Raw genomic sequence first — 13200 nt, forward strand, 5'->3', positions numbered from 1 at the left:
TGCAGAGTAGTCACTAAGTAGGCCAGGCTGAGTGGCTAGGTCTCATGTTATGGGAAAGATTACACCCTGATCATCAAACTCTTGGCAGGATTGTGCCTTGTAAAAATCACTCCCACTGAAAGTTTTGAGGCAGAGAGTGTCTAATTGAAAGCCTGACTTTTTCAGGAGAAGGAAGAGGGGGAGTTCAACCATCCACAGCAGCAGCATTAACTTAGGTTTTCTTTTTTCATTGTTAAATGGATGCATATGCTGGAGATACTACAAAGGAATTTGCAAGTTTGTCAGGTTTCCCAGGAATGTCTTTGGCAGGTCTTTGTCTGGAACGTCTTCTTGTGCTCTGTATGCATATGTATATCCTGTAAGCTGGTAAGCTCAGAGAGCAAAGAAGGAATGTCACAGGCCTTTGGCCAGATCAGCCTTGGTACACACACAGATTTCACACTTCCCTGCCTGTTAGCCCGGGTTCTTCCCTCCTGGCTAGTTGTTACTGCAAATTCAAATCTGTACATAAAATGAAGGTGCTTAAGTATGGGGTGAGGTCGGCAAGATGGTCTGGGTAACAGAAAGGTGGTTCCAGAAAAAAATCTGTTTGTCAGATCATTACATGATTTGCTCATGGAATTTGTAGTGGTACATATTGTTTCACTATTCAGACAGTGGTTTTTTGTGTGTATGTATTATTTGTGATTGGGGGTTTCCTTCTTAAGAGGCAGGTTAAGATTGTGATTTGATTATTTTTTTCCCTTTCATACTTGGATAGCCTGTTGAATTCCAGTAACTTGATGCATTAAGGAAGGCAAGGCAGCTGCACTATTTCCAATAGTACTGGCAGACCTGGAAACTGTGTTAGACCAAGTCATGGTAGCCTGTGCTGGATCCCAGATGTACTTGGTAGCTCTGTGGAAAAGCTAGGAAAATGCAACACATGCTAGGGAGAGGACAGGTTAACAGTGAGTATTTATATTGTTGTAGCATCTAGTCAGTCGTCCCTGGAGGAAGAAAAATAACTGGAAGAATACAGCAAAATTTATTTCTTCTTTTTTTTTCCTCCACATGGCAAGTTTTTAGCTCTTCCCTTCTGTTAAAGATTTCCCAGATCTTGAAAGCCTTAGGGGTATCGGTGTTTGAAGAAGGCTTGGCAAGTGAAAATACTTAAGTATGAAAGCCAGGTAGTGGAAGAACAAACACATATCCTTTATAAGGTCTTGGATAATGTTGGCATTAGTGGACGAACACTAAGTAATAAAATGGAGAATTAGGGATTGACTGAAAGGTCTTGAAGGAGTCAAAGTGGATAAACTTACAGACACATATGCTTACAGAGTATATGGGTAAAAATAGATTGACAGGCAGAGAACACACTACAAATGATGAAATATTTTGTACATCTTCAGTTTTCCACTGGAATGGTTCCCTCTTTGAGCTGGTGATACAGTATCATCTTGTCCTGTCTGACTCATGAAAATTTGAGGATTCTTGTCTGATCCTAAGGCAGAGGAGTAGTGATCTTACATGTATCTTATCATGATCCTTATCCAATCTTTCTTTAAACAAAAAGGTTTCTCAGTAAACAGTTTATTCATGTATGCCTTTGTAACCTGTTGATAGGGTGCATTGTGGTGAAAACTTTGTCTCCTCCTGTTTCTGACTGTGAAAACTTTATCATTTGGAAGTTTTTTTGGAAGAGACAAAGTCAGGCCTATGGTTACTGCATTCTTTTGGCATATCTTTTAGGCTTGACATGTGAAATATAGCTTGAGCTCTGGACCCCTTTTCCTCCTCACCAGTCAGAAAGATCCAGATGGAAATGTGAGATGTGTGAACTGCAGAGGATGTAGTGTGGCTCTAAATACAAGAAATGATCTTTAGACTTTGTAGATCTCTAATCCCCACCACTTTTTGGGCGGCAGGATATGACTGACTTCTGCCAGAAGAGTGCTAAAACTGCCAACTGGAGTGGATCAAGTAGGCAATTTGTAGTGTATTGCTTGTTGTAACATGTTGACCATAGAAACTTTGTATCTGCTGTTCAGGATGTTGGTAATGAAAATTTCAGTCACTTTTACACTGCCTGCCAAGTGGGGCAGAGTAACAATTCCTAGTGGTGATGTGTCCCCGTTCACCCTGGTTGATTCTTGCAAGGTGTCAAGAGAAGCATTCAGGCTTTCATGAGGCTTTTCCTGAATCCATGGAGACTGATCTGCAACACTCATGTCCTGGTTTGAAGGACAGGTGTTTGCCAAGGAAAGCAGAAGCTTCCCCTTGGACTGAAAGAAAATGTGATTCTTCTGATTATTATAATTTTGGAATTAAGAGAGCTCTCAGGCAAAGATATGGGGGTAGGAATAACAGTTCTTTACTAGTATATCTAACAAGACAAACAAGAACAACAACAGCTATGAAATTACCCACAAACAGAACAGTAACTCAGTCCCAGTGTTTTTTGGCTGCAGGCACCTTTTCCCTGAGCTGCAGTTCCCGGTGCTGGGGGCGGGCGGGTCCCGCAGAGCCGCAGGAGGGCTGGGGGTGATGGCAGCGCTGTCCCAGGGGGAGAGAGAGATGGAGAGAGAGCTCTCCGCTCACAGTGTGGGTCCCGGTGATCAGCAGAGTGCTGGATGGTGGTAGTTCACAGCGAGAAGACAGCCGGGCAGGGTCCGATGGTGGTTTCCCGACGCTGGGATGGGACACAGACGGCGATCGTCCTTCTCGTCCGAACTCCGCGGGGGAAATGGGCCGAGACCCAGCCTTCCGCTTCCTCTTCTGGCTGTTTGAATCTCGCGGGGTTCCCCCCTCTTCCCTCCCGTCCCCTCCCCCTTGTCACCAGGGCCCAGTCAACAGGTATCTTAGCATGACAATGGGGAAAATTCCACAGAGGGAAAAAAAAGGAAAGAACTAACCCTCAACAACTCATTATTATTTTCTTTTATTGATTGTTATAATTGATGGCTCTAGCTTATGTCAGCCATTAGAGAAGATCAAAAAGAAAATGCTAACTTTATTATAGAAAAAAGATTATTGAATATGATAGTGGGAAACTCTTGAAGGACTAGTATGATGTAGATCAGAAAAGTGAAAGATATTAAGCTCTTTTTCTGACTTTTGCCTGTAATTTCTTAGAAGTACTGTACAATGGATCTTTGTAGGCTGCTATTAATTGGAAGCAAATTCTATCCTGAAGTTTACTCCTGTTTGTACTTGGAGAGTTGATATTTCATATTGAATTTTTAAAGCAGATTAACAAAAACAGACCCCTCAATTCCTATATTCAGCACTTTGGGGTATCATTCTGTGTTGTGCTCTTGCTTTCAGTCTTAAAGGTTTTTCAAAAATAGATTTCTCTGAATAAGGCATGACCACAGAAATCAGTTCTTTTAAGCTTATGTGTCTCTGCTGGCAAGGCACATGTATTGCAGTCATAAACTTACCTTGTAACATTTTAAAATGAAAATAAATGTAGAAAAGTATTTCAGCATTGTGCAATGATTTGACTTTTAGCTTATTAGCATTATATTGAACTAAATATGACAGTACCTATACGTACTGTTTCTAACAGAGGTCCCTATTGATAGGGCTGTGACAACTCACTTGTTCTTCTCCCCTTGCCCCATTTTTTCATGTTATATAATAAATAGAAGTACATCAAGTGGATTCTTTTCCTTCTATGAGAGTTTTTGGGGATTTACTGTATCATGGTGGATTGCAATCAGCTTGTTGCTTTCATGTTGCATGTTGCTTCTGACATTTTTGCTGTCACAATCAGTTTAAAATTGTAACAAAACTTTATGAATCTTTCTATCATGAGAGACATTAGCTGTGTATTGTCTTGCCTTTTACAAGGTCCACAAAGATTGTGTAGATGTGACAAGAGATGTTTGAAAATTGGTTTGAAGTGTGCAGTGCAGTCCACACAGGTCTCCTGTCATACTGTCAGTGTCAGGAAAAATACTCCATCACTGCTAATGAAAAACAGGAATCTTACCAAGCAGGAGAGTTTGAACCCATTTGTTGCAATTCAGTTTGAAAACTAACTTAATTCTTACAGATCCACACCAATAACTACCTTCTCTGTTGAGTCCCACTAACCTTTCTTGATTTTGGAGATATTTTATTTGTTTGGTTTTGCTCCATTAGTACTATTTCAGAAACTAAAAGCTCTTCTACATGGATATTTTGGTCCAGGTGCTCTCTCTACATTACCTTTTACACCAAAGTACCAACTGATTTGCTGCTAAGTATTTGCCTCTGTAAAGGGAATAATGCCGTTCCATCAGGTGCACAGGAAGACAAGAAAATGAAGCCACTGCTGAGCACAGATGTGTTGGGGGGTGCCTCAGTAATCCTCCCAAACAACATCATCCTGGCCAGCTAATTATAGCTGCTGAAATGTCTCAAAGCATGGCACAGTAACAAGCAGTAACACCTGTCTGGGTGGGCTGGATGCAGCTAACCCTTATATTCTTGCTTGTGTTCTCTCTCTTTCTGAATCCTTTGCCTGTTTTTAATCCTACTATAGTTTAAACACCTGTCTATCTGGAATGTGTGAAATGTCACTATTACCCATGCTAAGCTATTTTCTCACCTGCTTAAAAAGACAGCTTTCAAGTAAAGGATGATACATTGATACAATGATAATTGAAGAGGAAAGCATGTCACAGTAATAGAGTAGGATTGAGGTGGTAATTCGTCAGACTAAATGGCTCTTGGCATCAAGATGAGGAGATAAAATTGGATGAAGTCATCTTCATTTCACACATTGGCTGTGTTAGCAAAGTTGTGATCACAGTTGCTGACAAGCTAGGAATTGTATATGACCTATTTTATTTACCATGTTGCCTTCTGTGTTTGCTTCATTTACCATTCTTCCTTCTTTTCAGACAATAAATTCTTTGTGACCAGCAGCTGTCATTGTTAGGTACTTGTATAGTGCCTGGCACAATCAGAACTAAATCTAATTTGAAGCTTTCTGTTACTGCAATGAAGATGCTTTAAATTTAAATTAAATTCTACAGAATATAGCAACATTAAAGGTGAGGTAGAGGCACCAAAATGACACCTAATACTGTTTTTCATTTAAGGTGGATAACATTACTAAGTTTGCTGATAAAGTCTCACTGCAAGATCTTAAATTGCTTATAGATTTCTGAAACTTTATTCATTGTTTTCAGAACATTGCAGGCAAGGTGAAGTATTCCAGCCAAAACCAAGGCTGGATTAAAAGATATTTTGTGCATTTTAATATATGCAGAACTTTTCTTTTAAATCTCTTCATCTCCCATGCTTTCAAATAGCAATTTGGAATTCAGAATTTTGTTGAAGCTTGATTGCAGAGTAACTGTTTAAAAAGCTTCTAGTGTAATATACTCAGCAGGACCTGCTAGACCTTCTCAGCTTCCTGAAGGTTCCCTCCACACTGAGGATGCTAAACTGAATTTCTCTGTATTTGCATCTCTATTGTACTTCGGCTAGAGCTTCTGTTACCCTGTGTTTTCAGTAACCTGGTCCATGTTGGGTTGGGGACCTGTCTGACTTGACTGCAGAATTAGTAGGAGTTCTGCCAGGATGTGGAGAACAGCTGGGAGGGATATGGAGGCTATGAAATTTGTATCTGGACATAATTTAGGAGAGGACACTGAGAACCATTCAGATGGAAGAACAGAAATGAATGGAGTGGTAGTGTGGTAAATGTGGTCCAATGAGCGGCCCACATTCAAGGACTGGGTGAACAAAGAGGCTGGCAAAAGGAGTGGACTGGGGAGGGGAGTAAAACCAGAACTGCTAGGATGTAGGACATGTGAGAAATGGAGAACAGAAGTGTGGAAAGACAGATCAAGTAACTCTTCCTGTGGAAAGTTTCAGACCTGAAATAATGTGGGTCAGGGTCCAGAAGTAGTGGGTAAGCTAGTGCTGGAAGTCTGTAAGAATGAAACTGTACTGAGGAAAACAAGGAGAATGACACCTGAAGTGCAGAAGCTGAGACTGACTGTGTGAGAATAATGACACACAGATGAGGAGCAAGAATGGGAAGGGATATAGAGCTGAGAAGGGATGAGATAAAAGTGGCTATTTTGGAGAAGTGGGCAGAAACCTAGGGGTAGAGCCAGGACAGGTGTAGATGATTGTCTTACTGACACAGCTCACCATGACTGAAGAGATACTCTGGTCTCTGCTCAGTGTAGTACAAGCTTCTGGCTTTTGATCATTGCATGTGGAGTTTCTTTCACATGGCAGGAACTTTTTTACTTTGGGATTTTTGCCCCATTTTTGTCCTTTTCCTCTTCTGTTCTCTGAATGGAAGGGCTGTAATTTTCATGCTGGCCCCTGAATTCATTTAAGGCATGGTAGATGTTGGTGTCACCTCTCACTGCTTTACGTAACTAGCACAGTATTTTTGTGTTTGAATACTTCAATTTTCTAGCAATTTCACTTTTCTTAGTGCATAGTCTATCCCATTTACTTAGTGATACCTTTTTTTCTTTTCTTGGTTTTTAATTGTTTCTGATAGTTTGTTTGGATTTTTTGTTGTTGTTTTTGGTTTTTTTTTGCCTCTTTAGTTAACAGGCCTGGACTTGGCAAGTGGAGCTATAAGCAAGGGGAATGCAGCTGCCCCACAGAGCCACTGGTCACCGCTCAACAAGAGAGGATCACTGTTGCCTGTTCAGTCAGACACTCATAGAGATGACAAAAGATCTGTCTCTTCAGTGGTCAGGTAAGTTAAAATTGCTGCTCTAGCTTTTTGAAGAAGAATGCAGTGCCCTCAGGAGCTCATTTGTAATTTGTGTTTGGCTTCTTGCTCAGATGCAGGAGCGTGTCCTGAGAAGGGCAACAGAGCTGGTGAAGGGTCTGGAACACAAGTTTTATGTGAAGTAGCTAAGGGAGCTGAGGTTGTTTATCCTGGAGAAAAGGAGTCTTGGGGGATGGGGGGGAAGGGCTTTTTACAGAGGTATTGCTATGTACTACTCTTTCCAAGGAGGTTGTAGCAAGGTGTGTGTTGAAGTTCTGTCAGAGGATGTTTAGATTAGATATTAGGAAAAATTTATTCACCAAAAGGGTTGTCATATATTGGAACAGGCCACCTAAGAAGGTGGTGGAGTCACCTGAGGGTTTTTAAAACATGTGCACATGTGGTACTTAGGGACATGTTTTAATGGTGGACTTGGTAATGCTAAGGTTAACAGCTGGATTTAAGTATCTTAAAAGGAGGATCTTTTCCAGCATAAACAATTCTATGATTCGAAGGGCTTAGTAATGATTCCTCTCAGGTTTAGAAACTAACCCTATGAAAATAGTTATGTTCCCAGAGCTGTCAGGTTCCTGGTGAAATAAAGGCAAGAGACGAACATGATGGATGAGAGGGAAATGTCTGTTTTTCCTTTATAATTTCCCATCCTTGCATCTGTAAGTTTAGGTTTGCTGGCATTGAGACATGTATAAGCAGAATGCAAACTTACACCTGATGCTGCAAAAATCTCCACTAAGTCCTCATCTTCATGCTTTTTTCTAGAATATGAAGTTTAGATTGTTCAAAGATAGAACAGTGTTTATCAGAGTTTCTTTTCCAGCTATCTTCCTTATTATTCTATATTAATTTTGGGCATTGAAACTTATATTTATGGCTTATACACTCTTGGGAATCTGGGCAGAGGGCTGATTCTGCAGTGAAACCATTCTTTCTGTGATTCAAAGAGCAGCAAGATTTACTTGCAGAAGTCTTGAATCTTGGAAGCTAAGAACAGGGAAAACTTGCTGCAGTAACCAGACTGGAATACAAGCCCAAGTCTGCTGGAGATTTGAGTTTCTTCCTTTGCCACTCCAGTAAAGAGCATTGATTCCTTTGCCTAGGTGTTCATTTTTGTCTTTTAAAACAGAATAATAAAGTAGAGCTTCTCCAGGACATGAGTCTAGGTCTGGAAAGCACTGTGTACATGAAAATACTGATTTTTATCACTGGTGCCTGAATTCTACTGGAAAAATGGAGGGGGAAGTGAGAGAGGGAGAAACAAAGTGCAGAAGGCATGTGATCTGAGTGGTGATCCTTTCCCAAATGGGCCCTTCAATAGAAAGATTGTAATGGGATTTGGAAAGCTCAAGTGAAATTGCTCTTATTTCATCAGTCACTACTTTTCATCCTGCCTAAAGAAGAGGAATGTGAAAAATGAATTCCTGGCCCGTTTCTGTTCCAGCACAATGTTTGCCTCAGGGGTTTAAAGTTATTGAGAGAAGTGGTGGTGATTCTGCTCTTGGACCCCATCCAGGCAAGCTATTACCTAGTCCAAATAAAGAACCTGTCCAACAGGTGTAAACTGCCTTCCCCTCCTACATGGCTTGGGAGAGCAGCAGCATGCAGGCTGTCCTAGAGCTTCCATTCCCCTTTCAGCTCTGTTTGCACCTTTGCATGGGGTCACAGAAAGAGCTGCAAACCCCACCACTAATACCCAGAACTCCACTCTGAATGACTTCTAGGGCGGTGCCTCATCTAGCATTGTGTGCATAGTTTAATGCCTTTAGTTAAAGCTTCTGTTTTATTTTGTACAGCAATCTGAAAATACTTCAGAATTTTCCAGTAACAATTGATAGAAGATTCAATCCGCAAACCTTTTATGAGTCATTTAATCTTTCATTACTTCAATTGCTCTGTTTTTATCCTCAGAACAAGAGTTGGGAAGATGCCTTAAGACTCTATTGAATTATTTTATCTTGATGACTGCTTTTATTGAATGGCCAAAATACTGTGAGTTAAGAGTTTTATGTAAATCTGGAAATGAAAAAAAATTCTTGAGGCAGCGCTGGATTACTTGGTCTGTGAACTTGTGTTTAATGAGAGAATTCCAAAAGCAAGGTCGATGTATGGAGGTGGCTATCTTGTATAGTAAATGCCTTTGTTGCTACTTGATTTGTTACTTTAGAGCAAGCAATTCATAGAGGGTCATCTGATGGGTGTCAGCCTGTGCTCAGTGCTGTGACTGAAGAAAAGCTTCCTTTTCTTGTTCCATTGAGATTCTCATCTGTCAGTTGCAGAATTCAGCAAGGATGTAAATACTCTGTGAATGGGTCTCTTATCTGGCTTGCACTTAGCTGCAGTTCAGATATCTGTCTCTGAAGTGGTAAATTTAAACCATTTTAATACTGCTGAGGTTCGTTAGAAAATTTTGGTTTGATGCTTGCAAAGCTGTAGGATTTAGGCCATTTTTTTTCGACAAATCACCTTGCCCCTTTAATTCCCCCTCTCCCAGCAGTGACTTATCTAAATGTATATCAAAAGAAGTTACCACTTCTTTTGTTGATTCCTTTTCTTTGCATGAGATAAGGTGCCAGATTAGTAGTCTGCTTGCCAAAAGGCAAACGAGGTCTTGGGTCTGTAATACTGAGACAGAGGACCATTCTAGATATGTCAAAATGTTATTTTATAAATCTGCACTGCTGTGCATTTTGAGATTTTTATTTTTGCCACTTTCTGTAAGCATTGGCACTACTTCCACTCAAATGATGGCCTAGGCTGTTGCTGCACTTCAGACAAAGAAGCCTGCAGAACTGCACAAGAGGTGAAATGTTCCAAGTTGTATGTGGCCATACTTCTGACTAATGTGATGTGACTGTCAACCTCTAAGACATTTGCTGCAGACCTGCCTTTGTTGCCCTCTGTATGTCAATGAAGTTATGCCAAATTTGTTCTCTCCTTTAATCCTAGTCCTGTCTCAGTGCCCTATCTCAGTTCTGTCTCAGCTTCTCAGTCCATTGTGCAGGACTGTCATTCCTTCACATTCTGCTGTAAAGACATTAAATGTGATTACATGTTTTGTAGTAGAGTTATTAAAGATTACCATATATAATTTTATCACAATTTTAGTAATGTAATCCAAGGACCACAACCATGAAAGTGATTCCTCATTATCCAGTGAAATTCCTAGTCAACTGAAGCCAAGACCATAACAGAGGTGCTCTTGAAAAGGCATTCTCTTGAAAGCTTTCTTGGTTTCATAATAAAGTAAAAAATCAAGTGTTTAACAGAATGAAATTTCTTCATTCAGAACATAAACTAGCTTTGAAGTACCTTTTAGCAAATAGCTGCATAATCCCTAGTTATGAGGACAGTAGATGGAGGTTAGTAGACATTTCTGGCACTGGAATTTGCAGCTGATATGCCACTATTTTTTGAAAAAGACAGTGGATTTCATCTCCTTGGGCTCTGCAGGTCACTGAATCTCTAAGACCTGGACCAAAACTAGCAAGAAAGATTCTTTCTAGCTGGTACAGTGTGTACCTTGGATTCAGCAGCAGCCATCCTTGTTCATGTTGATCTTGTAAAATTCCTAGGGGCAGTAAATTGGCAATAATTTAGCAGTGAAATGATCAGTGTTTTCTCAGATCTGTTTCATTAGCTTCTTGCTCTTTCATAACATCTATCTCAAGCCTGAATGCCAATGTTGCACTTCTGAACTGCTCAGCATTATTTTTTCCTTGGATTTTCTGACAGGATTTCTTAACCTAATTTGGTTAGGGCAGGCAAACTTCATTGCCATCAGTCAGAGGGTAGAATGGCAGTTGAATTTATATTAGAGAGCCTGTGAAGGGCTGCTGCAGTTGGAGAAAAGGGATTCTCCTCTTTTCCTGGCCTGACATATCTGAAACACTTCTTAGCTCATAATTTCTGCCAAGGTGCTCTCGTTCATCAGGAAATTATGTTTTCTTGGTAGACTTGTCTAATCGGATGTAAATTTAGATAAACACATGGTTTTTCAATTTTCTGATCTAAGAGGGTTTTAAGTTTAATTTACTCTGTTATCGCTCTCAGTGATATTAATAACATCAGCTCTCAGGGCCTCACAGGCTGTGTGCACATACCTGCTGTATGTCCAGGTTCTCAAACAAGATCTGCTTTGGGTATTTTAATTTTTATTTTTCCTTTCCTAGAAGTTTAAAATAGGGTGGAGAACCAGAAGATGCTGTCTAGACATTTATCATCTCGGGTGCTGCTGGGTCACATTGGGTATATTTACTCCTCATGTAAAAATCAGCAATGTAGGTGCAGGAAATTCAATACCACTTAAAAAGCTTCCTGTGCCTGCTCTAATAGAAAATATGTATTAATTTATATCCCAAAAATTCTACAGAAAAATGATTGTACACTCTGCTCACTTGCACACCCCAGTTCACAAACTAAGATTGCTGTGCTGCAACCCCTGACAGACGGTCTCCCAAATCAGGACCTTCTTTTTAATTGCTGGACTTCCTTAGCCTAGGCTGGGTAGTGGATGCTTGATATCCCAGTTGCCCACCTTGTGCCTACTACTGCTTCATGGCAATTTCTTTTACTGCTACAGATACGTGTACTATGTGTTCTAGGTTTCAGATGCTCTGATCACACCAAGTATATATCCTTTGGACTTGAGAGGAAGAATCCCAGGTCTTTTTTGAGAGTTTTCTCTGAGCTGCTGTATTTGGCTTCTGTAGTTTCACTGAATCTTTCAGTTTTGCCAGAAAGCAATCACCAGCTAATTATGGATCACTGGTCTCAAGCCTTTGTGTCAAAGGGGCAGTTGGCTGTGTTTGACATGAAGGGAAGGTGAAAGTGTCTTTGTTGTTTGTTCAGTTTTTATTTTAAATTTTGGAGCCATGGAATGTGAAATAAGAAATCACACCTGGACCTTGACTAGACAGGCTCTGAAGAGCAATGAGAAGAGGGAGACTGAAAGGGTACAGGGTGATTCTTACACATATAGAAGTGTGAGTACTTAATGGGACAGTCTTGCTTTTTTGCAAGACTCTTGAGTTAGACTTGGGTGAGCTTAGCATGGCAGTAACAGCATGGGTGTTGCAGTTGGGGCTGTGAGGGAGAGTTAACTATGTATGGGCTTGCAGCTAGAAATGAGGACAAGAGAATTCCCTAGGATGTTGGCAGCTAATACCAAGTTCTTTATAAGAATGAATCTCTTCTCTGTGTTGCATATATGTTGCCTTGTAGTTCTGGGTAACTTCATTCTCTCCCAAATAGTTTTTTCAAGCTCCCTGCAGTTTCTTGTAAAGTGGAGGCTACCTGACTCCTCTCTGGTGCTACATTTGCCAAGTGTTCAGAGCTATTTGTTTGCACAGCATCTAGGTGTAAGGTAACTTGGAACTCTGCTATGCTGATGCCTGTGGAGAAGATGAAGGGAGACAGCAACAAGCACTGAGGGTTACACAGTAGGCCCTCAGTTCAGTCTGAGCAAACTGCAGTGACCTTAACACCTCCCTAGTAAGCACTGCAGAAGTGCCAGAGCAGCAGCAGCCCAGCAGCACTGAGTCCAGCACTCTGCCAGCATAACTACGTCTGCTCCTTGTTCCCCACAGTGTCCTCTTCCTCTCCCCCTGAGAGAGGAATAAATTTTGGTATTTGAGGGTGGATTCAGTGGTTTTTCTGTGACCTCTGTCTGCTTCACCTCAGCAGCTCTGTCATGCTGATTCTACCTGTGGTCCTCGAGAGGCGGAATTTCTGAGCCCTAAATTTGGGGTTTATTACTTCCTGCTCAGAGGAGATTTGAGGAGGGCAGGTAAAAAATAGAACTGCTACCTGGCTAGCTGTACATTTTTGCAAGTCACCCTGTTTCCAGCTTGTGTATCTTCTTCTTCTCCCTGTACATCCATGCATATTTGTGCTTGTAACTCTTGCCTCAATAGTCTCTTTCCTTTTGTTGGATTTTTTTCCCACGCATGTCTCCTAGGGTCACCAGTGACAACTTGTTAAGTGTGGAAGTGAATTAGCTGACTTAAACTTCAGAAATACATGGCTAGTCTTGTATTTTTTTTTCTATATATATATATTGGTCATACTAAGGAAACCTGTGTTGTCAGGGCCAATTGCTCTCCATCCTGCTTGGAAATCGCTCTGGGCCTCAGCACCATGGATTGGCACAGTCCTCAAGGATCCCTGCTTCCCACAGCTCGGCCTTGGCTCTGTCTGTCTGGAGCCTCCAGAAAGGAAAGGCAGAAAGCTCGTGACTTGCCCAGACAGTCTGAGGCCTGGCCCTGCAGCCTCGGCTCCCCAGACGCTGTTGAGTCGGACTTGGCTGGCAGCCGCCACACTGTTACTTTTCCGAGGTAATAAGTGAGATTAATCACAGGACCCTTTCCAGAGGCAAAGGAGGTTTGTGCTGCATGCAGGGAGACCATAGGAGCCGGTGCTGGGGCTGTGAGCTGGAGGCGAAAACTGGGGCCTCAGAGCAGGGC

At 41.3% G+C, this 13200-nt stretch overlaps 1 protein-coding gene across 1 annotated transcript in view; it reads left to right on the plus strand.

Moving 5' to 3' along the window:
• Positions 1-13200, plus strand: part of TTLL5 (tubulin tyrosine ligase like 5) — a 118909-nt gene that overhangs the window by 62444 nt on the left and 43265 nt on the right. The window contains exon 29 of the mRNA XM_062494308.1: positions 6552-6706. Within this exon, the coding sequence (XP_062350292.1) occupies positions 6552-6706 (155 nt within the window). The remainder of the gene's footprint in view (positions 1-6551; positions 6707-13200) is intronic.

The sequence above is a fragment of the Cinclus cinclus genome, chromosome 6, assembly GCF_963662255.1.
Source record: "Cinclus cinclus chromosome 6, bCinCin1.1, whole genome shotgun sequence".
NCBI classification, from domain to species: Eukaryota; Metazoa; Chordata; class Aves; order Passeriformes; family Cinclidae; genus Cinclus; species Cinclus cinclus.